The sequence below is a fragment of the Aethalodelphis obliquidens genome, unplaced genomic scaffold (genome assembly GCF_003676395.1).
Source record: "Aethalodelphis obliquidens isolate GAN/ISIS:26980383/991018 unplaced genomic scaffold, ASM367639v1 scaffold84, whole genome shotgun sequence".
In the NCBI taxonomy this organism is placed as follows: Eukaryota; Metazoa; Chordata; class Mammalia; order Artiodactyla; family Delphinidae; genus Aethalodelphis; species Aethalodelphis obliquidens.
Window position 1 is genome coordinate 6835511 of NW_020838028.1, and position 27010 is coordinate 6862520.

Below are 27010 nucleotides of genomic sequence, written 5' to 3' on the forward strand. Positions count from 1 at the left end.
TGAATTTGGTTTGCTAATACTTTGTTGAGGATTTTTGCATCTGTTTTCATCAGTGATATTTGTATGTAATTTTCTTTTTGTTGTAATACCTTTGTCTGGTTTTGGTTTCAGGGTGACACTGGCTTCCTAGAATGAGTTCAGAAGTGGTTCCTTCCTCTGCAGTTTTTTGGAATAGTTTGAGAAGGATAGGTGTTAACTCTTCTCTAAATATTTGGTAGAATTCACCTGTGAAGCCATCTGATTCCAGATTTTTGTTTGTTGGGAATTTATTACTGATTCAGTTTTATTACTGATAATTGGTCTGTTCATATTTTCTTTTTCTTCCTTGGTTCAGTCTTGGGAGATTATACATTTCTAGGAATTTGTCCATTTTATTGGCATATAAATGTTCATAGAAATCTCTTATGATCCTTTGCATTTCTGTGGTGTCAATTGTAACTTTTCCTTTTTCATTTCTGATTTTCCTGATTTGGGCCTTGCACTTTTTTTTCTTGCTGAGTCTGTCTAAAGGTTTATCAATTTTGTTTATCTTTTCATAGAACCAGCTCTGTTTCATTGATCTTTTCTGTTGTTTTCATGGTCTCTATTTCATTTATTTCTGCTCTGAACTTTATCATTTTTTTCCTTCTACTACCTTTGGATTTTGTTTGTTCTTTATATAGTTCCTTTAGGTGTTAAGGTTATATTATTTATTTAAGATTTTTCTTTTTTCCTGAGGTAAGCTTGTATAGCTCTAATCTTCTGTCTTAGAACTGCTTTTGCTGCATCTGATAAATTTTGGATCTTTGTGTTTTCGTTTTCATTTGCCTTAAATTACTTTTTGATTTCTTCAGTAATCCATTGTTTGTTTAATAGCATATTGTTTAGCCTCCACGTGTTTGTGTTTCTTTGCATTTTTTCTTGTAGATGATTTTTTCTTGTAGTCTAATATCACTGTGTTAAGAAAAGATGCTTGATACGATTTCAGTTATTTTAATTTACTGAGACTTGTTTTATTACCTTTCATGTGTTATATCCTGCTGGAAAATGTTTCATTTGCCTTTGAAAAGAATGTGTAACCTGCTGTTTTGGATGGAATGTTACACACATTACACACACACACACGCATAAATCCATAAGGTGTAATGTGTCATGTAAGGCCAGTTATTCATTACTGATTTTCTGTATGGACGATCTGTTCATTGATGTAAGTGAAGTGTTAATGTTCCCTCCTATTATTGTGTTACTGTCAGTTTCTTCCATTATGTCTGTCAATATTTGCTTTCTGTATTTAGGCGCTTCTATGTTGGATGAATATATATTTGTAGTTGTTATGTCTTATTCTTGGATTGATCCCTTGATCATATTGTAATGTCCTTCTTTGCCTCTTGTTATGGTCTTTGTTTTAAAGTCTATTTTGTCTGATACAAGTATTGATAACCTGGCTTTCTTTTCATATGCATTTGCATGGAATACCTTTTTCTATCTCCTAACTTTCAGTCTGTGTTGATCTTTAGATCTGAAATCAGTCTCTGTATATAGCACTCTCTCTCTCTCTCTCTCTCTATATATATATATTATATATATAATATATATATACATATATATACAGATATATATAATATATATGTATAAAGTTGCTGATCTGTTAAGTTCAAATGCATATATATAATATATATAAATATATATTTTTAAAGTATATAATATATATAAATTAAATATATACAAAATATATTCATATTATATATAAATATATTTATAAACATGCTATAAATATATATTATATAACTATGATATAAATATTTAAGAATATATTATATATAAATATGATAAATACAATACATAAATATGATATAAATATAAAACATATTTACATACTTAATTTATATATATTATAAACCCAAGATAACGAGAGAATATTAAAAGCAGCAAGGGAAGAGCCACAAGTTATATACAACAGAACCCCCTTAAAGATATCAGATGACTCTTCAGGAGAAACACTGCAGGCCAGAAGGGAGTGGGATGATATATTTAAAGTGATGAAAGGGAAAACCTAAAACCAAGAATACTTTACCTGATAAGGTTTTCATTAAGATTTTATGGAAGGATAAAAAGTTTTACAGAGAAGCAACAGCTAAAAGAGTTCAGCACCACAAAACCAGTGTTACAACAAATATTAAAGGGACTTCTCTCTGTGAAAAGGAGACAGTAATTTCTTTTAATAAGTAGTTAAGGTATAGACAAAACAAAAAGATATAAAATATGATGTCAAAAGCAGTAAATGTAGTGGAGGGATAAAAATGCAGGGTTCTTAAAATGCATTTGAACTTAATAGATCAGCAACATTTTATATATGTATATATATAATATAAGTAATAAATATTTATAAATATCTAAATTACATACATTTACATAATTTGTATAAATATATATTATAATATATATATATAACCACTTATTGCAGATACAGATGATTTTACTACTTTTGTCTTTTAACCTTCCTACTAGCTTGTATGTGGTTGATTTACCAACTTTACTGTGTATTGCCTTTACCAGAGGGATTTTTCTTTTTGTAATATTGCAGTTTCTAGTTGTGGCCTTTTTCACTTAGAGTACTGCCTTTAGTATCGGTTGTAAAGCTGGTTTTGTGGTGCTGAACTCTTTTAGCTGTTGCTTCTCTGTAAAACTTTTATCTCTCCGTAAAATCTGAATGAAAACCTTGCCAGGTGAAGTATTCTTGGTTTTAAGTTTTCCATTTCATCACTTTAAATATATCATGCCACTCCCTTCTGACCTGCAGTGTTTCTCCTGAAAAGCCATCTGATAGCCTTAAGGGGGTTCTGTTATATATAACTTGTGGCTCTTCCCATGCTGCTTTTATTTTATTTTATTTTATTTTTTGGCATGTAATAAATTTTTTTAACATCTTTATTAGAGTATAATTGCTTTGCAATGTTCTGTTAGTTTCTGCTCTATAACAAAGTGAATCAACTGTATGTATACATATATCCCCATATCCCCTCACTCTTGTGACTCCTTCCCATCCTCCCTATCCCACCCGTCTAGGTGGTCACAAAGCACTGAGCTGATCTCCCTGTGCTATGCAGCTGCCATCCACTAGCTATATATTTTATACTTGGTTGTATATGTATGTCAATGCTACTAACTCACTTTGTCCCAGCTGACCCTTCCCCCTCCTGTGTCCTCAAGTCCATTCTCTACGTCTGCATCTTTATTACTGCCCTGCCCCTAGGTTCATCAGAACCAATTTTTTTTTTTTTTTAGATTCCATATATATGTGTTAGTATATGGTATTTGTTTTTCTATTTCTGACTTACTTCACTCTGTATGACAGGCTCTAGGTCCATCCACCTCACGACAAATAACTCAATTTCGTTTCATTTTATAGCTGAGTAATATTCCGTTGTATATATGTGCCACATCTTCTTTATCCATTCATCTGTCGATGGACACTTAGGTTGCTTCCATGTCCTGGCTATTGTAAATAGTCCTGCAGTGAACACTGTGGTACATGACTCTTTTTGAATTATGGTTTTCTCAGGGTATATGCCCAGTAGTGGGATTGCTGGGTCATGTGCTAGTTCTACTTTTAGTTTTTTAAGGAACCTCCATACTGTTCTCCATAGTGGCTATATCAAGTTACATTCCCACCAACAGTGCAAGAGGGTTCCCTTTTCTCCACACCCTCTCCAGCATTTATTGTTTGTAGATTTTTTGATGATGGCCATTCTGACCGGTGTGAGGTGATACCTCATTGTGGTTCTGATTTGCATTTCTCTAATGATTAGTAACGTTGAGCATCCTTTCATGTGTTTGTTGGCCATCTGTATGTCTTCCATGGAGAAATGTCTATTTAGGTCTTCCACCCATTTTTGGATTGGGTTGCTTCTTTTTTTTTTTTTGATATTGAGCTTCATAAGCTGCCTGTATATTTTGGAGATAAATCCTTTGTCAGTTGCGTCGTTTGCAAATATTTTCTCCCATTCTGAGGGTTGTCTTTTCATCTTGTTTATGTTTTCTTTTGCTGTGCAAAAGCTTTTAAGTTTCATTAGGTCCCACTTGTATATTTTTGTTTTTATTTCCATTTCTCTAGGAGGTGGGTCAAAAAGGATCTTGCTGTGGTGTATGTCGTAGAGTGTTCTGCTTGTGTTTTCCTCTAAGAGTTTTATAGTGTCTGGCCTTACATTTAGGTCTTTAATCCATTTTGAGTTTATTTTTGTGTATGGTGTTAGGGAGTGTTCTAATTTCATTCTTTTACATGTAGCTGTCCAGTTTTCGTAGCACCACTTATTGAAGAGGCTGTCTTTTCTCTATTGTATATTCTTGCCTCCTTTATCAAAGGTAGGATGACCCTATGTGTGTGGGTTTATCTCGGGGCTTTCTATCCTTTTCCATTTATCTTTATTTCTGTTTTAGTGCTAGTACCATACTGTCTTGATTACTGTAGCTTTGTAGTATAGTCTGAAGTCAGGGAGCCTCATTCCTCCAGCTCCATTTTTCTTTCTCAAGACTGCTTTGGCTATTCACGGTCTTTTGTATTTCCATACAAATTGTAAAATTTTTTGTTCTGGTTCTGTGAAAAATGCCATTGATGGTTAATAGGGATTGTTTTGAATCGGTACATTGCTTTGCATAGTATAGTCATTTTCACAATGTTGATTCTTCCAACCAAGAACATGCTATATCTCTCTGTCTGTTTGTATCCTCTTTAATTTCTTTCATCAGTGTCTTACAGTTTTCTGCATACAGGTCTTTGGTCTCCTTAGGTAGGTTTATTCCTAGGTATTTTATTCTTTTAGTTGCAGTGATAAATGGGAGTGTTTCCTTAATCGTTCTTTCAGATTTTTTGTCAGTATATAGGATAGCAAGAGATTTCTGTGCATTAATTTTGTATCCTGCTACTTTAGCAAATACATTGATTAGCTCCAGGAATTTTCTGGTACCGTCTTTAAGATTCTCTATGTATAGTATCATGTCATCTGCAAACATTGACAGTTTTGCTTCTATTCCAATTTAGATTCATTTTATTTCATTTTCTTCTCTGATTACCGTGGCTGAAACATCCAAAACTATGTTGAGTAATAGTGGTGAGAGTGGACAACCTTGTCTTGTTCCTGATCTTAGAAGAAATGGTTTCAGTTTTTCACCATTGAAAATGATTTTGGCTGTGCGTGTATCATATATGGCCTTTATTATGTTGAGGTAGGTTCCCATTTCTGGAGAGTTTTTATCATAAATGGGTGTTGAATTTTGTCAAAAAATTTTCCTGCATCTTTTGAGATTATCGTATGGTTTTTCTCCTTCAATATGTTAAGATGGTGAATCACATTGATTGATTTGTGTATACTGAAGAATCCTTGCTTTCCAAGGATAAGCCCCACTTGATCATGGTGTATGATCCTTTTAATGTGCTGTTGGATTCTGTTTGCTAGTATTTTGTTGAGGATTTTTGCATCTATGTTCATCAGTGATATTGGTCTGTAGTTTTCTTTTTTTGTGACATCATTCTCTGGTTTTGGTATCAGGGTGATGGTGGCCTCGTAGAATGAGTTTGGGAGTGTTCCTCCCTCTGCTATATTTTGGAAGAGTTTGAGAAGGATAGGTGTTAGCTCTTCTCTAAATATTTGATAGAATTCACCTTTGAAGGCATCTTGTCCTGGGCTTTGGTTTGTTTGAAGATTTTTAATCACAGTTTCAATTTCAGTGCTTGTGATTGGGCTGTTCATATTTTCTGTTTCTTCCCGGTTTAGTCTCTGAAGTTTGTGCTTTCCTAAGAATTTCTCCATTCTTCCAGGTTGTCCATTTTATTGGCATATAGTTGCTTGTAGTAATCCTTCATGATTCTTTATATTTCTCCAGGGTCAGCTGGTCCTTCTTCTTTTTCCTTTATAATTCTGCTCATTTGAGTCTTCTCCCTTTTTTTCTTAGTCTGGCTAGTGGTTTATCAATTTTGTTTATTTTGTCAAAGAACCAGCTTTTAGTTTTATTGATCTTTGCTGTTGTTTCTTTGGTTTCTTTTTCATTTATTTCTGACCTGATCTTTATGATTTCTTTCCTTCTGCTAACTTTGGGTTTTCTTTGTTATTTTCCCTTAATTGCTTAAGGTGCAAGGTCAGGTTGTTTATTTGAGTTGTTTCTTGTTTATTGAGGTAGGATTGTATTGCTATAAACTTCCCTGTTAGAACTCCATTTGCTGCATCCCATAGGTTTTGTGTTGTCATGTTTTCATTTTCATTTTTTTCTAGGTATTTTTTGATTTCCTCTTTGATTTCTTCAGTGATCTCTTGGTCATTTAGTAGTTTATTGTTTAGCCCCCATGTGTTTGTATTTTTTACAGCTTTTTTCCTTTAATTGATATCTCGTCTCAGAGCATTGTGGTCGGAAAAGATACTTGGTACCATTTCAATTTTATTATAAATTTATCATGGCTTGATTTGTGACCCAAGATATGATCTATCCTGGAGAATGTTCCATGAGCTCTTGAGAAGAAAGTGTATTCTGTTGTTTTAGGATGGAATGTCCAATACATATCAGTTAAGTCCATCTGGTTTAATGTGTCATTTAAAGCTTGTGTTTCTCTGTTTATTTTCATTTTGGATGATCTGTCCATTGGTGAAAGTAGGGTGTTAAAGTTCCCTATTATTGTCTTACTGTCAATTTCCCCTTTCATGGCTGTTAGCATTTGCCTTATGTATTGAGGTGCTCCTATGTTGGGTGCATAAATATTTACAATTGTTATAACTTCTTCTTGGATTGATCCCTTGATCATTTTGTAATGTCTTTCTTTGTGTCTTGTAATCGTCTTTATTGTAGTCTATTTTGTCTGATATGAGAATTGCTACTCCAGCCTTCTTTTGATTTCCATGTGCATAGAATATCTTTTTTCATCCCCTCACTTTCAGTCTGTATGTGTCCCTAGGTCTGAAGTGGGACTCTTGTAGACAGCATATTTAGGAGTCTTATGTTTGTATCCTTTCAGCCAGTGTATATCTTTTGGTTGGAGCATGTAATCCATTTACATTTAAAGTAATTATCCATATGTTTGTTCCTATTACCATTTTCTTAATTGTTTTGGGTTTCTTATTGTAGGTGTTTTCCTTCTCTTGTGTTTTCTGGCTAGAGAAGTTCCTTTCGCATTTGTTGTAATGCTGGTTTGGTGGTGCTGAATTCTCTTAACTTTTGCTTGTCTGTAAAGGTTTTAATTTCTCCATCGAATCTGAATTAGTTCCTTGCTGGGTAGAGTAAACTTGGTTGTAAGTTTTTCCCTTTCATCATTTTAAATATGTCCTGCCACTCCCTTCTAGTTTGCAGTTTTTCTGCTGAAAGATCAGCTGTTAACCTTTTGGGAATTCTGTTGTATGTTATTTGTTGCTTTTCCCTTTCTGCTTTTAATATGTTTTCTTTGTATTTAATTTTTGATAGTTTGATTAATATGTGTCTTGGCGTGTTTCTGCTCGGATTTATTCTGTATGGGACTCTGCGCTTCCTGGACTTGATTGACTATTTTCCTTTCCATGTTAGGGAAGTTTTCAACTGTAATCTCTTCATATATTTTCTCAGACGTTTTCTTTTTCTCTTCTTATTCTGCATCCCCTCTTATTCGAATGTTGGTGCATTTAATGTTGTCCCAGAGGTCCCTGAGACTGTCCTTTTTTCTTTATTCTGTTCTGTGGCAGTTATTTCCACTATTTTATATTCCAGGTCACTTACCCGCTCTTCTCCCTCAGTTATTTTGATCTTGATTCCTTCTAGAGAATTTTAAATTTCATTTATTGTGCTGCTCATCGTTGTTTGTTTGCTGTTTTTTACTTCTAGGTCCTTGTTAAACGTTTCTTGTATTTTCTTCATCCTATTACCAAGATTTTGGATCATCTTTACTATCATTACTCTGAATTCTTTCTCAGGTAGACTGCCTATTTCCTCTTCATTTGTTTGGTCTGGTAGGTTTTTACCTTGCTCCTTCACGTGCTGCATATTTCTGTGTCTTCTCAGTCTGTTTAACTTACTGTGTTTGGGGTCTCATTTTCTCTGGCTGCAGGTTCGTAATTTCTGTCGTTTTTGTTGTCTGCCCCCAGTGGTTGAGGTTGGTTCAGTGGCTTGTGTCAGCTTCCTAGTGGAAGTGACTGCTGCCTGTGTTCTAATGGGTGGGGCTGAATCTTGTCCTTCTGGTAGGGAGGGCCGCGTCTGGTAGTGTGTTTTGAGGTGTCTGTGACCTTATTATGACTTTAGGCAGCCTCTCTGCTAATGGGTGGGGTTGTGCTCCTGTCTTGCTAGTTGTTTGGCATGGGGCATCCAGCGCTGGAGCTTGCTGGCCGTTGGGTGGAGCTGGATCTTAGTGTTGAGATAGAGATCTCTGGGAGAGCTCTTGCTGATTGATATTACGTGGGGCTGGGAGGCCTCTGGTGGTCCAATATCCTGGACCCGGCTCTCCCACCTTGGAGGCTCAGGCCAGACACCCGACCAGAGCACCAAGACGCTGCCAGCCACACGCCTCAGCAGAAAAGAAAGAAAAAAAGGAAAACAAACAAACAAACAAAATGAACAGATAGAACTCCAAACCAAATGGTAAAAGTAAAGCTAAACAGACAGAATCACACAAAGAAACATACACACACACACTCAAAAAGAAAACAAACCACCACCACAACAAAATGAACAGTCAGAACCCTAGGACAAATGGTAAAAGCAAAGCTAAACAGAGAATATCACACAAAGAGACATACCATACACACTCACAAAAAGAGAAAAAAGGAAAAAATATTTTTAATATATATAAAAAAATAATGAAATAAAAAAAAGAAGAAAACCAATAAACAAATCCACCAATGAGAACAAGCACTAAAAACTAATCTAAGATAAACCTAAAAACCAGAAACAAGTCAGATGCAGAAAGCAAACCCCGAGTCTACAGTTGCTCCCAAAGTCCACCGCCTCAATTTTGGGAACACTCGTTGTCTATTCAGGTATCCCACAGATGCAGGGTTCATCAAGTTGATTGTAGGGATTTAATCTGCTGCTCCTGAGGCTGCACGGAGAAATTTCCCTTTCTCTTCTTTGTTCACACAGCTCCTGGGTTTCAGCTTTGGTTTTGACCTTGCCTCTGCGTGTAGGCCACCCTCAGGCATCTGTTCCCCGCCCAGACAGGAGGGGGTTAAAGCAGTGGCTGATTAGGGCTCTCTTGCTCACTCAGGCCAGAGAGAGGGAGGGGTACGGTAGTCATAATTGGAATGCAGGCGAGTCTGCAGTGGCAGAAGCCAGCGTGACATTGCAACAGCCTGATGCATGCTGTATGTTCTCCTGGGGAAGTTGGTTGTCCCTGGATCTTGGGACCCTGGCAGTGGCGGGCTGCACAGGTTCACCGAGGTGGGTGGTGTGGGTAGTGAACAGTGTTTGCACACAGGATGCCTGGTGGCAGCGGCGACAGCGTTATTGTTTCATGCCTGTCTCTGGGGTCTGAGCTGATAGCTGTGGCTCGCACCCATCTCTGGACCTTCTTTAGGCCGTGCTCTGCCTTCTGTGGGCAGACGGGGAAGGAATCCCCTCCTCTTGCGCACCCCAAAACAACGGTCTCTTACCTCTGAGGCAAGTGCAGACTTTTTCCCAGACTCTGTCCCGGTTAGCTGTGGTTCACTAGCCCCCTTCAGGCTGTGTTCACACAGCCAACCCCAGTCCTCTCCCTGGGGTCAGACCTCCAAAGCCCGAGACTCAGCTCCCAACCCCCACTCTCCCCAGTGGGGAGCAGACAATCCTCTCGGGCTGGTGAGTGCCGGTCGGCACCGATCGTCTGTGTGGGAATCTCTCCGCTTTGCCCTCTGCACCCGTTGCTGTGCTCTCCTCTGTGGCTCCGAAGCTCCCCCCCTCCGCCACCCGCAGTCTTCGCACACGAAGGGGCTTCATAGTGTGTGGAAACCTTTCCTCCTTCACAGCTCCCTCCCGCTGGTGCAGGTCCTGTCCCTGTTCTTTTGTCTCCGTTTTTTCTTTTGCCCTACCCAGGTACTTGGGGATTTTCTTGCCTTTTGGAAAGTTTGAGGTCTTCTGCCATGTTCAGTAGGTGTTCTGTAGGAGTTGTTCCACATGTAGATGTATTTTGATATATTTGTGGGGAGGAAGGTGATCTCCACGTCTTACTCCTCCACCATCTTGGTCTCCTTCCCCACCCGCCACCGAGGACCACACTCTCCACTCAGCCCTCTCGAGTCATCCTCTGGCTGAAGCAGGAGAGGACAGGGGGGGCTCCACTTTTGTTCCCTGGGGCTAGCAGGTCCATTTGGGGCCAGGGTGTGCAGGAGATGCTGCAACGGTGGGTATCCCAGACGGGAGATGCCCACTCCCAGCAGCTCTGCCGACAGCAGTAGCAGTGGTGGCAGTGGCAGCAGCAGCAGCAGTAGCAGCAGCAATAGAGATAGTCCCTTGCTGCTTTTAATATTCTCTCATTATCTTGGATTTTTGCCATTTAATTACAATGTGTCTTGGTGTGTTCTTCCTTATACTGAGTCTGTTTGGGACTGTATGTGCTTCCCGGACCTGGACATCCGTTTCCTTTCTCAGGTTAGTGAAGTTTTCAGCTATTATATCTTCAAATATATTCTCTGCCCCTTTCTCTTGCTTTCTCCTTCTCCCTGTAATGTGAATATTAGTACACTTGATACTGTCACTGAGGTCTCTTAAACTGTCCTCATTTTCTTTTCTTCTTTTATGTTTCTTCTGTTCAGCTTCAGTGCTTTCCAGTACTCTGTCTTCCAGTTGCTGATATCATCTAATCTACTGTTGATTCCTTCTGGTGTATTTTTTATTTCAGTTATTGTAGTCAGCATCAGTTTTTGGTTCTTCTTTGTATTTTCTAACTCTTTTAAAAGCTTCTAACCTCTTAATCTGTTCATCCAATCTTCTCTTGAGTTCTTGGAACGTCTTTATCATCATGACCTTAAACTCTTTATTGGGTAGATTTCTTATCTTCACTTCACTTAGTATTTCTTCTGGGGCTTTATTTTGTTCCTTTGTTTGGAACATATTTGTCTGTTACCTCATTTTGCCTAAGCTCCTGTTTTTATTTCTATGTATTTAATAAGTTGATTATGTTTCCCAGCCTTGGAGAAGTGACCTTTTGTAGGAGACATCCTATGTGTCCCAGAAGCCTACTCTGCTCTGGTCATTAGAACTATATGCTCTATGGGTGCCCCCCATGTGGGCTGTGTGGGTCATCCTGTCATGGTGAGCTTAGAAGTGTGGGTGTTCTGGTAAGTGTGTCTCACTTCTGACCTGGTTGGTTGCCAGGCCCTTCCTTGTGTGGAGGCTGTTGGCTGCTGGTGAGTGGGGCCAGGTCCAGTGCTGGCCCACTGTTAAGCAGTGCTGGTATCTGGGATGGGTAGTTGTTGTGCCAGGGGTCCCAGATCTAGTGTCAGCCTGCTAATGGGTTATGCTAGCTCCTTACATAGCTGTCTGCAGAGGCCAGGGTGTCCTGAAGCTTGGGTTGGCCCACTGGTGGGGAGGGGAGGAATCTTAGGGTGGCTTACTGAGGGACCCAAAGTGTCCCAGAGTTGGTGTTGGCATGCTGGTGGGTGCGGTCAGGGTTCAAGAGTTCCCTGCTCTGGTGCCCACCTGCTGTTTTGTGACCTGGGTACTGATAGTCTGTGGGTCCATGGTTGTCCTGGGGCTCATGTTCACCACTGGTGGGTGGGGTCAGAGCCCAGGTGATTCCACAGCTGGTGCCCACCCATTGGTAGGTGAGACCTTGACCTGGGACTAATGCTTGCCCATTGTTGGGCAAGGCACATTCTGGGGTCTCTGGCTGTAGGGCCCTGGGGGTCCCAGAATTGATATGTGGCCTGCTGGTGGGTTGGGCCTGGGTCTCTGGTATCCTGGGGCTGGTGCCTGCTCACTGGTGGGTAAAGCTGGTCCTATGTCTAGTATAGGCCCACTGGTGGGCTGAACTGCATCCTGGGGTCTCTAGCTGCAGGGCTCTATGGGTCCCGGGCCTAGTGTATTGCCTGGTGTGCAGGGCTGTGTCCTGGACCCTCTGGTGGACAAGGCCATGTCCCAGGACAGCTGAGGGCTCAGGGGGTCTTAAGGCAACAGGTCTGCTGGTGGGTGGGTAGATGCTGTGTCCTTGCCTGGGTAGATGCTTGGCCTGAGGCATCCCAGTACAGGTGGTAACAGGCTGGTAGGTGGTGCTGTGTCCTGGATCTAATAAGCTGAGGGAGGATTCCAAAATGGTGCTTGCCGGCAGTAGTGTCCTTGTGGTAGAAGAAGCTCCCAGAAATGGCTGCTGCCAGGGTCTTTGTCCCCAGTGTGAGCTCCAGTTGCCTCCTGCCTCTCTGGAATGCTCTCCAAGATCAGCAGGTAGGTCTGACCCAGGCACCTGTCAAATTACTGTTTCTCCCCTGGGTCCCAGAGTGTGTGAGATTTTGTGTGCACCCTATAAGAGTGGAGTCTTTTATTTCCCACAAGCCTCTGGCTCTCCAAAAATTAAAGTCTGCTGGCCTTCAAAGTGAAACACTCTGGGGCCTCATCTTCTGAGTGTAGGACTCCCTGACTGGGGAGCCCAATGTGGACCTCAGACCCCTCACTTCTTGGGGAGAACCTCTGCAGTTGTAATTATCCTCCCATTTGTGGGATGTTCACCCTGGGGTATGGGTCTTGACTATACGCCTCTACCCCTCTTACCCATCTTGTTGTGGTTTCTTCTTAATTTCTTCAGTTGTAGAGCATCTTTTTTTCTAGTTTTCCAGTCTTTCTCTTTAATAGTTGCTCTGTAAATAGTTGTGATTTTGGTGTTCCCATGGGAGGAGGTAAGCTCAGGGTCTTCCTACTCTGCCATCTTGGCCACACCTCAGAACATCTTTATTTCTTACTCTATATTTAATAACTATCACATATTTTTTTCACAGGTAGGAGACAATTATTTTTATTTTTCTTTGTCTTTTTTCATATAGCCTTATAAGTTTGTTTTGGTTCTTTTTTGTTTCTCATTCATGGATATTTTTGAAATAAATATGGTGTTCCAAGAATCATGTTGACAGAAAACACAGTCTCTTTCCTTTAAGATGTTATATTTCAAGGTACCACATACGTTTGCAGCAGTCATGCTTCCAGAATCTGGTGGAACAAACGTGATTTTAGATATTCTGCCCCACTGTAAGATCATGGGCCCTTTAATTCATCCTGGTTTTTATCTTTTTGGTATCTTTATTCATGGTAACTATCACATGTAAAGCTAAATATAGCAAGAAAGAACAGTATGAAATACATGAATCATGGTTAGATTTTCATCTTTATTCTCAATAGTCCTTATTTGTTGAATGCTTGAATCTAAAAAAAAGTCTTGTTAATAGAATATGTTCAAATATATATATAGAATTCAAATATCCATATAAATACATACTTTTTTAACCAAGCAAATGATTAATGTTTAGAAACATAGTTCATATATCTTAAAATGTTTAACTGATAGTAATGTAGAAATACTTAGATTCTAGGAAGGCTACATGTGACCTAAAATGAAGTCAGGGGCATAAGATCATTCTGATTTATCTGTATTTGTATGAATAGTTTGGCAGTATATATAAATGAATTTGATAGAACTGCCATTCATTACAGGAGCCTGAAGTATAATTCCTATTGATTTATCACCTTGTGTTTATCAGTCATCTGTGTAGGAGTGTTCTGTTAATTATAAAAGATACAGAAATTATAAGTATAGAGTTAATCTATTTTTATGTTAATGAAGCTTTTTGAATTATTTTATGGGACCTTAAGAATGAAATCTCTTTGTTTACATAGAGGCAAACCCTATGTAATTTATTGACAGTTGTTTTTTATTCAAAACTTTCAAATTGTATTCAACTATGGAGAAATTCTACAGAGCTGATGGATAAAATCATAGCATCACTATTTGAGTTTTGGTGCAATATACTTCACATGTATTACCACCTTTAATTATCAAAATACAATTGTGAAGTAGATGTTATCTCATATGAGTCATGCCAGGCTCAGAAAGGGTAAGGAACCCACCCAAGGTCACACAGCTTCTACATAGCTGAGCTGGATTTGAATCTGGGTTTCCCTCTTTTGGAGATTCTTACTCTTTATACTGTTCAAAACTGCTTATGGTTGTATAGCCTTTAGCAGATGCAAGTCATACACTGTCTTATATCTTAGTATTTAATATCTATTGAAAAGTTAGGTAAGTGAGAAACTTTATATCACTAAGAATGACAACTTGTTATGAAAATACTGTCAGTATACCATCAGGTTAAAAGTATGTGTCCTTTCATTTAAAAATTGCTTTGCTAAAGACAGTATTAATGTTAAGAATATAATTGTTTAAGGACTACTCATTTATTTACTAAGAATTACTCATTTATTTAAAAAAAAAAGATACTTCACTTTGCTCAAGAAAGGTTTTCTAAAGTAGTAATTCTTAACATTCTTCCCCTCAGCAGCACACCACACTCCCATGGCTGTTATGAAGTTCAGAGATCTCTCATTTGAGGATTGCTTGGCTAGGGGATATATTTTATGATGGCTTTTGTTATATAGATACATTTGATGAAGGAAATATTTTTAGAATTTAAAAAGAATTCTTGGTAGTAACAGGAGTAGGTTTTTGAAAAACAGTATTTTAGTAGCATTAAGCCCTATCACAGAAAACAGTCTTTACTTTAGCAACCTGGAATAATAATGACTAGATTACTGAGTCAGTGCATACTGTACCATGATCAGCTCACAAACAGGCAGCTGTAGATAATCAGCCCAACACAACATCTTGGCAAATTGATTCTTTAGAAGAATTTCAGAATGTGTTGGCATAAATGCCAGACTGTGAAGGAATGATTGAACCACATGGGGTTGAATTTATCAATAGCAGCAGTCCGTTCTTCTGAACAGAACATGTGCCAAGCACCAGCTTGTAATCACAAACATCATCTGCTGCATATTGAAGAGGAAAGCAGCATGGCTGTACTCAAGATCTTATGGTAGTTTATAATTAATCACAACATTGTTTAGCAACTTGCAGTGTATTCAGATTGCTTCATTCTTGATCTCAATAGCCATTATTTGCTCCAGTGTTTCTTTCTCCCTTCTTCCCTTTCCTCCTTTTTCTCTTCTTCATGTTCATTAAACAGATATTTATTGAATCTCTTCTATTTGCATGACCCTAAGCTAAGTACAATGGGAAGCAAAATGATAAAACAGAGATAAAACCTGGGCCATTCACCCCACATAATCCAGTATAAAGATCGTAATCCAGTATGGAAGAGACATCAGCTACGTAACCTGTAAAACAAATTAGCCATCAGTGAGAACATAAGAGAAGTATGAAACTGACACCATCATTCCGATGAGAGAATATCTTCTTTTGGGAACAGGGGCGACCTCATAGGACAGGAACATTATACGAGACAGAAATGTAAAAATATGAGGCTTCTTTGTGTAAAACAGGCTACCCAAAGATTGTTGAAGCCATGTGTGTTAGAGAAGAAGTAGTGTGAGATAAGTCTTGAAAGGCAGGAGTGTGCCTTTCATGAAGTAGACCCTGATGGGTCTGTTATCAAAAGTTTTGAGCAGGTCAGTGAAGAAAGTGATCAGTGTTATGCTTTAGTAGACGGGATGGAAGCAATGTGGAGAGGCTGGATTGATTCAGTAGAGACGGGAGATGTGGAGACCATATACAAACAAGGCATTGTTATTGAATACATAACGTGTGAGTTAGTATTAGTCAGGGTTTTCCAAAGAAATAGAACCAATAGGACATCTATGTCTATATCTATATCTGTATCTATATCTATATTTATATCTAATATGTATATGTATATTATATATATATATATATATCTCCTATGAGATTTATTTATTATGGGGAATGGGCTCACATGATAATGGAGGCTGAGAAGACAGTCTACTCTGCCCTTGGCAAGCTGGAGACCCAGGAGAGCTGATGGTGAAAGTCCCAGTGAGAGGGCAGGAGAAAACAATGTCCCAGCTCTATAATAGGCAGGCTGAGAGAACAGACCTTCCCTTCTTCCTCTTTTTGTTGTATTTTAGGTCCTCATGGATTGGATGAGGCCCATCCACATTGGGGAGGGCAATCTGCTTTACTCAGTCTACCTATTCAAATGTTAGTCTTATCCAGATACCCTCATAGACATAGCCAGAAGTAATGTTTAATCAAATATCTGGGCACCCTGTAACCCAGTAAAGCTGACACACAAATTAACCATTACGCATAGTGTATGCCTGGAAGTTTACTATCTCTAATCTTCATATTAGCAAGATTGAATAACATGCACAAAAACCTCATGGCAGCTGAGCGGGGGAGCTGGAATTTCAACGGCGGCCTGCACAACTACTGTCCACTGCCATGTAGTCTCACCAAGGACACAGATGAGAGCCCCCAGATGAGAGCCCAGCAGGGAGGTAGAGAGCTGGGGAGGGCACGTATGCAAAAGCAAGAGAAGTTTTTCTGACATTTTGTGGAAAGAAGTCAGGTATATATACATTAATTTTCATTAGAATTTGGCAACTCATTGGATATGGAAATTAGGAAGAAGGAATGAATAGCCAAATGCCACATTTTTTTTATCCTGACTTAATGTGAAATTAGGTACCATAGGGTTTGGGGTGAGAAATGACGACTTCTCTTTTATATGACCTTAAGCTGGCATACCCTTTCTGGGTTCTTCCCTATTCCTCAGTCTGATAATACTTTACATGTACCTCTGTCAGAGCCCTTAGACTTTTGTGGTGCAACTCGTTTTGTTTCTGTATGTGATTCCCTCCCCACTCATATTATGAGTTCTTGCAGGGCAGGGCCTCTTCATGTTTCTGTACCTAGCAAAGAGTAGGCTGATGGTCGGTGCTTCAAGTATGCTAAGTGAGCTAGGGAATACTTGGTCTGAGAGGCTGCAGAGAACAATGGAAGTCCAAGGAGGAGGAAGAAGGAGGGAGTGTTGGAAATGGATGTTGTTGAGAATGTAATTGAGAGCCAACTCGAGATGAATGGTGCTCCTCAGGTAGCATGGAGGGCCTGACTCACAGAAACCCTTAATTTGCCATGAAACCAGGTCTATTTTCCTAATTATTTGTAAACAATGTTCAACTCCCTGGATATAGGATTGGAGAAGAGAACAGATTGAAATGAATGATTTGAGATAGATAACTCGAGAGTAAAGAATGGCAATAGTGGCAAGTGAGGCCATAAGAAAGATAAGAGAAAAAAAAAGATTGAGGGATTGAGTCGTGATGAACACAGAGAATGTGTATTCCTGTAGCTTGAAAGTGCTTTAGTTTTGTCACTTATACTATTCATAATTGTTGATTTTTTTTTTTTTTTTTTTGCGGTACGCGGGCCTCTCACTGATGTGGCCTTTCCCATTGCGGAGCACAGGCTCTGGACGCGCAGGCTCAGCGGCCATCGCTCATGGGCCTAGCCACTCCACAGCATGTGGGAACTTCCTGGACTGGGGCACGAACCCGTGTCCCCTGCATTGGCAAGCGGACTCTCAACCACTGAGCCACCAGGGAAGCCCTGATTTTCTTTTTATGCTAAGGAAAATCAGCTCATTTAAGTATACATATAAAATTTCTTGTCATTTATGGCATGAACAGAAGTTAGCTCAAGTCCTAGCTCTACATACTTGTGACCTTTGGAAAGTTACCTGATCTCTATGTACTTCTTTCCTCAATAATATTACCTGTTCTTTCTTACTTGGTAGCACTCTTATGATGATGAAAAATGGTTCATAAGGCATGAAGAGTTATCAAAATATTAGAAAATTCATTGAGATTTGAACAGATACCTAATACTCTTGGTGTTATGGACTGAATGTTTGTGTCTCCCCAAAATTCATATGTTGAAGCCTTAATGCCCAAAGTGATGGTGTTTGGAGATGGAGCTTTTGGGAGATAATTGGTTTAGATGAGGTCATGAGAGTGAAACCCTCTCTCATGAAGAAGAAAACAGACCTCTCCCTCCCCCCTCCCCCCTCCCCCCTCCCTCCTTCCCTCTCTCCCTTTCTCCCTCCCTCCCTCCTTCCCTCTCTCCCTTTCTCCCTTCCTCCCTTTTTCTCTCCCTCCCTCCCTCCTTCCCTCCCTCCTTCCCTCTCTCCCTTTCTCCTTGCCTCCCTCCCTCCATTATTCCTTGGCTTATGGCTACATCAATTCAGTATCTGCATTCATGGTCACATTGCCTTCTCCCATTCTATCCTGAATCTCCCTCTGCCTCCCTCTTATAGGGATACATGTGATTGCATTTAGGGCCAACCCAGATAATCCAGGATAATCTTCCCACATCAAAAATCCTTAACTTAATCACATCTGCACAGTCTTTTTTTTTGACATCTAAGGTAACATTAACAAGTTCCAGGGATTAGCAGGTATGTATCTTTTGAGGGGCCATTATTCAGCCTTCCATAGTCTTGCTCAAAGTTTATCAATTTTATTGATATCTTCAAAGAGCCAGATTTTGGTTTCATTAATTTTTTTTCTCAATTGTCTCCTTATCTATTTAGTGGATTTCCATTCTGATCTTTATTATTTTATCTTGTGCTTTTTTGAGGTTTCCTTTGTCACTCTTCTTCTGGTTTTGTAAGGTGGAAGCCAAGGTCATTGCTATAAATTTTCCTGTTATACTTTAGCTCCATTCCACAAATTTTCATATGATGCATTTTCATATTCTTTCAGTTCAGAATACTTTCTCATTTCCCATTCTTTCTTTGATCCATGGAAATATGTTATTCCGTTTCTGATCTGGAGGGAATTTTCCAGTTATCTTTCAGTTTATTGATTTGTATATTAATTTTATTATGATCAAAGAACATTCTTTATATGACTTGAATCCTTTTAAATTAATTGAGGCTAGATTTAGAGCTCAGAATATAATATCATCTATCTCAGTAAATGTTCCAAGACATTTACCATGCCTTTACTCGTGGAAAGAACGTTTGGTCTGTAGGGTATTGTCTAAGTGTCAGGTCAAGTTTGTTGATCGTGCTGTTGATGTCTTCTGTATCTTAGCTGATTATCAGCCCACTTTTACTATTACTCGGAAAGAGGTGATGAAACATCCAAGTATAATTGTGGGTTTTTCTGTTTTCCCTTGCAGTTGTGTTTTTTGTTTCACATATTTTGAAGTTTTTATTAGGTGCAGAGACATTTAGGATTGTTATATCCTCTTGCTGAATTAATCCCTTCATCATTACAAGTTGTACTTTCTTGCCTTTTTGCATGCCTCGTAATTTTATATGGTATGCCAGACATTAAAAATTTTATCTTACTGTTGAACTTAGTTGTGGGATGCTATTCAGTTACTTGGAAGCATTTGGGTCTTTCATTTAAACTGTTTAGATGGTGCCCAAGCAATGTTTAATCCAGGACTAAATTTATACCATTACTGAGGTAAAAACCCTTCTGAATATTCTTCCTTATGCTCTAGATTTTTCACTCTCAGTCCTGTGTAAATTCCTGGGGTTCATTTCTTTCATCCTTTCCTGTGGCTCCTTCCCCTGACTGGGTAGTTTCCTCACACACAACCACTGATCAGTATTCAACTGAAAAGTCAGGGAGCCCTGCAGATCTCCAGTGTCCTCTCCGTGAGTCTCTCTCCTCTCCAGCACGCTGCCCTGTGAACTCTAGCCACCTGGATCCTGAGCTGCATCTTTTCAACTCAAGGAGACCACCAGTATCTACCTGCTTTCCCCTCCCTGTGCTATAGCCTGGATACTTTTTTCCAGACTTAGGCTGGGGCATTTGGAGAATTCATCTCATTTGCTTCCTGAATATCAGGGGTCACTATTCTTTGTCCCATTGTCATGAGAACTACTGTTTCATGCATTTTTGCCTGACTTTTTAGTTGTTTCATGTTGGAGGTAAATCTGATAACTGTTACTCCGTCTTGGCTGGAATTGGAAGTCAAGAGCTGGACTTTTACACAAAGTGTGTTCTAGTACATTTTTAATCATACCTGGAGAAACTTTTGTAGACTCAGCTTCCTTACAGACATCCTGTCCACAGGAGTGGTTGCACTTGTTGCACTGTCCTTTTCAGCCCTGCCACCAGAGCCACCAGAGCACCTGCCACACCTGGACAACCGTTGTGAAAGTTACTTAGTATGAGGTGTCCAGAATGACAGAAAAGATGAACCCATTTGCGGTTTTTGCCTCTATTGTTTTATCATGTGTTATATTTTGAGCTCTGCATTTCCATTCTACTTTTGTTATCTAGAGGTTTTAGTTTTTATTGTGTGGGAATTTCTGTATTTCAAAGACACATGTTTTGTTAAAAATAAGGTGTGAAATGGTTGTATACATAAAAATATTTTTAATTACAAAAATCAAAAGAAATGTAATTAGAGCATGACATTTTAAATTTTCACTTATGAACATTCAACCAATTCATGTATTTGAATTTGTCTTTGCCTCATAGCTTCTGTGATATTAAGATTAATAGTTTGCATTTGTTAAGTTAGTTTTACTGCCTAATAAAGCTAGGTTTATGATTTTAATAAAAGGAAATTTTTTACTTTTGTTCATGTATAATCAGATATGCAGCTGCTGTGACCAAAATTTACCTTTAAAAAAACAATCCAGTCTTATAAAGGAACTACAGTTGTTTATTTTTTACAGGAAATCCAAAAGAAAGTCCAAATCCTAGATTAGTTTCTGCTGTACAGCAAAATGAATCAGTTACATATATACATATATCCACTCTTTTTTAGATTCTTTTCCCATATGGGTCATTACAGAGTATTGAGAAGAGTTCCCTCTACTATTCAGTAGGTCCTTCTTAGTTATCTATTTTATATATAGTAGTGTGTATATGTCAATCCCAATCTCCCAGTATATCCCTCCCCTCCCCCACTGCTTTCCCCCCTGGTAACCATAAGTTTGTTTTCTACATCTGAGACTGTATTTCTGTTTTGTAAATTAGTTCATTTGTACCATTTTCTTTTAGATTGCACATATAAGTGATATCATAAGATATTTGTGTCTCACTTACTTCACTCAGTATGACAATCTCTAGGTCCATCCATGTTGCTGCAAATGCCATTATTTCATTCTGTTTTATGGCTGAGTAATATTCCATTGTATATATGTACCACATCTTCTTTATCCATTCCTCTGTCAGTGAACATTTAGGTTGCTTCCATGTCCTGGCTATTGTAAATAGTGCTGCAGTTAACATTGGGGTGCATGTATGTTTTCAAATTATGATTTTCTCCAGATATATGCCCAGGAGTGGGATTGCAGGATCATATGGTAGCTCTATTTTTAGTTTTTTAAGGAACCTCCATACTGTTCTCCATAATGGTTGTACCAATTTACATTGCCACCAACAGCATAGGAGGGCTCCCTTTTCTCCACACCCTCTCCAGCATTTATTGTTTGTAGATTTTTTGATGTTGGCCATTCTGACCGGTGTGAGGTGATACTTAATTGTAGTTTTGATTTTGCATTTCTCTAATAATTAGTGATGTTGAGCATCTTTTCATGTGCTCTTTGGCCATCTGTATGTCTTTGGAGAAATGTCTATTTAGATCTTCCGCCCACTTTTTGATGAGTTGTTTGGGTTTTTTTTGATATTGAGCTGCATGAGCTATTTGTATATTTTGGAGATTAAACCCTTGTAAGCTGCTTCTTTTGCAAATATCTTCTCTCATTATGTGGGTTGCCTTTTCATTTTGTTTATGGTTTCCTTTGCTGTGCTAAAGCTTTTAAGTTTAATCAGGTCCCATTTGTTATTTTTATTTTTATTACTCTAGAAGGTGGATTAAAAAAGAACTTGCTGCAATTTATGTCAAAGAGTGTCCTGCCTATGTTTTCCTCTAAGAGTTTTATAATATCTGGCCTTACATTTAGGTCTTTAATCCATTTTGACTTTATTTTGTGTACAGTGTTAGGGAGTGTTCTAATTTCACTCTTTTACAGGTAGCTGTCCAGTTTTCCCAGCACCACTGATTGAAAAGACTTGTCTTTTCTCCATTGTATATTCTTGCCTCCTTTATCATAGACTAGGTGACCATAGGTGCTTGGATTTTTCTCTGGACTTTCTGTCCTGTTCCACTGATATGTATTTCAGTTTTTGTGCCAGTTCCATACTGTTTTGCCTACTGTAGCTTTGTAGTGTAGTCTGAAGTCAGGGAGCCTGATTCCTCCAGCTCCTTTTTTCAAAGCCCAGATTTTTTAAAACTAGGAAATAAATATGTGATGTTTATGTGATAATCGGATAAATATGTCATGTTTATGTGATAATATATCTTTTGATATTTTGGCAAGTCAAACTTTAATCCAAATTTGTCATAATTTTCTCTTTGTTTTTCTGCCCTCCAAAATCAGTATTACCTAATCTGTCTGTCAAACCATGGAACAGTTTAATAGTGAAAGTAGATACAGCTATCCAAAGATTATGTTAGATTTCTTGCAGAAGGCCAGTTTGTCATCTGTGGAGTTTCTTAAAAGCTAAAAAAGGGTTTGGGTGTTTTTTGTTTTGTTTTGTTTTGTTACAACATCATAGATGTCATTTTAAAATTTTTCCATGGTATATAAGGTAAATTATCATCTTTTATTTGAATTTTTTTGATTTTGGAAATAGGTAGATGTTTATATGATGCTGTGCACATTTCTTATTTTGTGGCTCATTCATAGATACCTAAATTTGCAGATGAGTCTGCTTATCTTTCAGAGAACTGACCCAGATATATTTCAATATTGTCACAAAGTCTACCTATTTCATATAATCTTTCTGATATACTAGGTTTTAATACCGCTTTACTTGAATCTAAAACATTTTGACATTTATAATACTCTCAGCCTGCTTTCTAAATGGGTGTGTCCAGTCTTAGCATTTAGAGACAAAATTGTTTGCAGTAAATCAAGTCTTCATGTGATTGTAATCATACCTGTGTAGAGATGAATATCCTCACCCCAGTAATGTTCAGTTCTCATTAATCCCCTGGCTTAACATCCTGTATTAACTTTTATTGCTGAGACAATAGCACATTCTAGTCCATATCCCATTTCTGTGAACTGGAATATTAGATTTCCAAAAGATTCTGAAATGGTGAAATTTCCTCAGAATTTAATTTACTTGACTTGGTTTAGGGTTCACTAATGAAAATTGCCTCCAGGAAAAATGCTGCTAATGAAGCAGTTAACATCCCAGTGATCCCAGGCTATACCATAGGTCCTAGGAGTCAACTCTGGTCTCATAAGGACACTATATAGAATGCCTCTTAAGGCTAAGGTAAAGGTGTAACAAGCGCTTCTGAGAATAGAAGGGGCACTTTAGGTAATTATGCTCAGACAACAGGCATCAATTGGTTAGTCATCTTACTTAAGGCCTCAGTGGTTCAGATCTACAGCTTTTCAGAATTGGTCTAGAGTTCTGATATAGGGACCAAGGGATCTGCACCATTTTGAAAGCCCATTTATATTTTGAAATGATCATTGAATACCTCTTAGGGAACTATTAAAAATATCTAGAAATATCATACATATATGCCTATATAAAATAGACATTAAATTTCATCTTCTTTTTACCTTTTGGGTAATTTTTATTAATAATATCCATTGCAGTCATAACCAAGTCTGATATCACCCCCAAATTCCTTAACTTGAATTAAATATATTGGAATGAATATTGTTACTTTAGCCAAATAAATTGTAATGAATCCTGTTACTTGTTTCATTGTTTTTAATGAATGCCATTCTTTCAGTTGATTAAAGCAATTTTTCCAGTGACTTTGTAAATAGTCCCACATTGAATGGATTTTAAATAGTAATTAATTGCCCAGGAAGCAGAAGAACAAAGAGTGGTTAATACAGCTCATAGGGATTTAAGGAAGAATAATTTGTGACAGTTACAGTTATGTAGATCTTTCTAGTATCCATAAATTGCTTTAACTTGAATTCTCTCTTGTTGACTTTATAGTTTTAACTCAAATATGTACTGTTTTCAAAAATATATTGTGCCCAGGTTTCTATAAAAATACATATGTTCTATTTTTAAATGTCCAGTCATGTTGATTTCACAGAGATTTGGGGAAATTTATCCTAATGGGAATAATTACTCTGGGAGCTAAAAATAATAGACATGTCCTTCTTTTTCTTTCTTTTTTATAAAAGCTGGACCTGTGATCTGCAGAATGCTGAGTTATCCCCCAACTCGCCGAGCTTTAATTGTGGGTTGTGGCCTACAAATGTTCCAACAGCTCTCAGGCATTAACACCATCATGTATGTATTTCTTTCTGGCTTTTTACTGAAAAGATTGTGAAGGAATTATTTTATATGGAAAAAAAAGAGTAGGACTCTTGGTGATATGTTTTTATTAAATGTGTAGAATTCTCCTTTTGGAAGATACTTAACCTTACAATTTTTTAAATCCTGTAAAATTGTAACTAGAAGGAAGTGACATTTTGTTTGTTGTAATTATTGACTTTATTTGATTTCACAAAATTTCTCTTTTATGCCATCCAATATGTCCTTATATTCTGAGCTACTGATTATATCATTTTCATAAGCTTTTCCTTGATTCACATTAAAAGGTAAAACAAAAGGAAATCACCTGGCATTATTAGAAATTAATGGACACACAGATAACTAGTTCATTTCCTTTTAGGGCAGTCAGTTACAATGCAATGTGATAATAACATTAATAGAAGTATGTTTTTTACAACCAGGGTACAGTGGGCCAGGGATCGAGTGGGAGCAGAGAAGTAGGGAAGACACACAAGTTCCCTGTTTTCTAGTTTTCAGACTAATTCCCAAAGTTATATGTGTGTTGTGGGTGGAGCAGGGTGAATAGTGGGGGGTTCTACCACATTTCATTCATTCAATATTAAACCCATTTTTGATGGTCTATTTTGTACTAGATACATAGCAGTGAATAAAGTAGACATGGTCCTTGGCCCTACAGAGCATACTGGCTGGTGGAGGAAACAACACATTAAATAAGCTCACAGTTTAATACAGAATTTCAAATTTTCATAAGGTCTGTGTAGGACTATATCAATGGGGGACTTTTAAGATCCTAGGTGATAGAATGTGGGTTAGAGAAAAGCCAAGATTTTTGCTGAGAATCTGGTTGTTGGGTGAAAAGCTCCTAAATCTTAGAAGCTTTCCCCCACTACCTGTTGGTTAAAGTTATTCATTAGAAAAATACAAATTATGTAAAATTAAAACTTACCTAGTAAACCATTTGTATTTGGGACTCTTGATATTTTCCTTTAAAATTACTTGGGTTATAATGAATTATTCCACGGTAATTTGAGAAGAGTGAATTAGTTAAAATAATGGCTAGGGCCCAGTGACCAATTAGATTAAATTGTAATTTGCTAAGAAACTCCATCTTGAATACATCCACGCTGTTTGTGAATTTGACTTTGATGGTAATTCTTGTTGGACTTCAGCTTCCTGGACTACATTTTTAATATTGGTTCTCTCCTCCTTCCCTCTAAGATTTACTTTCATTTTTTCCTCACCTTTATCAGCTCTATTTAGGCCCATCGGTTGATATGGTGCCCAGCATTTTTTTTCTGGATGTTGCACACCGTGACTTTTCTGAGGCACGTCCACTGTCCTCAGTGTGGTGATGATATGGAATTGTAACAAGGCTAGCACCAAGCTTTCAAATAATGCAATGCAGTAATAACCCTATGTGAAAATCTAATTTATCAACCTAAATTAAAATATGCCCTATTTCTGAAAATATTTTTTGTTTGTTCTACTTAATAAACTGTAGAAGTTGAAATGTTTTTATGAAATCCATCTTTCACCCCAAGTTTGTGTGAACCTGAAATATGAGGTATTTTGAATTCTATTTTTTGCCAAGAAAAGTTCATAGGAAGATCATATGGGAAAATACTGAAAGAGAAATCATCCTTACAATTGTATTATGTAATCTTACCATGTTTAGTTTTCTTTATTCTCCCTCATGGGATCTTTATTTCTATCTCCATGAATTATTTAATGTTCTGTCTCAGTTAAGGAAATAGATTTACTTCTTGGAATATTTAGTTTTTTCATTCTCTACTGTGAAAAAAAAATATATGTGGTGTGAGTGTATTTAAGTATCTTTTATTTGTATAACTTATGTTTATATCCTAACCCATACCTTATCATCCTCTTCTATCCTATCGTGCATAGGACTTCTAAGACCTGAAAACCATTACGTACTTCAGACACTACATTTAACTTTTAGAAGAGGCAATTTTCTGTTATGACTCTGATCACTTAATTTCAAGCATGCAGCTGAATAGATTATTCTCTATTCACAAGAGAGAAAGAACAGAGCAAATGGAGTTCTGTTTTCCTGATAAATTCCTGGAATATTATTGCACTGCCTCACAGACCAATAAAATATTTCCACATCTGTCAAAATAAAAGGGAGAGTAATGATAGATGAAGATGATGATGATTAATGTGAAGACAGCTCTCTTAAGAAATTCTCATGTGATCTATTCTAAACCCTAGTTATAATGTCAATAATTTTCCATTTTCTGACTAAGAATTTTAATTTTATTAATAAATGGATCCTTCCCACATTATTATTACCACAACCAAAATGTGTATGGGTGAGTAATTAGGTAGGTAGGCAGATAGGTAGGGAGGGAGAGAGAGAGAAAAAAAAGAGAAAGAAAGAAGACAGCTGGTTTGTCTGGGTTTGATAGCATCTTGCTTCTTTTGAAGAACTTAAAATAAGCTATATTTTGATATGTCTTGATAAACATAAAATCAGTCCATCTTGGACAGGTGGAAGGTATCAGATTTTTACCTGGGAAGACCAAGAGGTTCAATGGCTTATTTTAAGGTTACACAGAAAATCCTCAGTAAAGAGAAGGAAATCCAGAATTTTAAGCTTTTTATGTCATCTTCAGGTAAAAGGAACTGTGGGTGTGTGAACTTCTTTTGGACACTCCATACCAGTCCTTTATTTTTAAGCTACTCTTCTTTTAGGTTAATGCTCCCAGCTTCATCTCTTCTTACCCTTCCCTTTTCTACTAACTTAAAGTAGGGG

General features: G+C 37.8%; 1 protein-coding gene across 1 annotated transcript in view; it reads left to right on the top strand.

The window, feature by feature from the left end:
- Window positions 1-27010, top strand: part of SLC2A13 (solute carrier family 2 member 13) — a 437595-nt gene that overhangs the window by 184551 nt on the left and 226034 nt on the right. The window contains exon 4 of the mRNA XM_027093554.1: window positions 24120-24228. Coding sequence (XP_026949355.1) covers window positions 24120-24228 — 109 coding nt within the window. The remainder of the gene's footprint in view (window positions 1-24119; window positions 24229-27010) is intronic.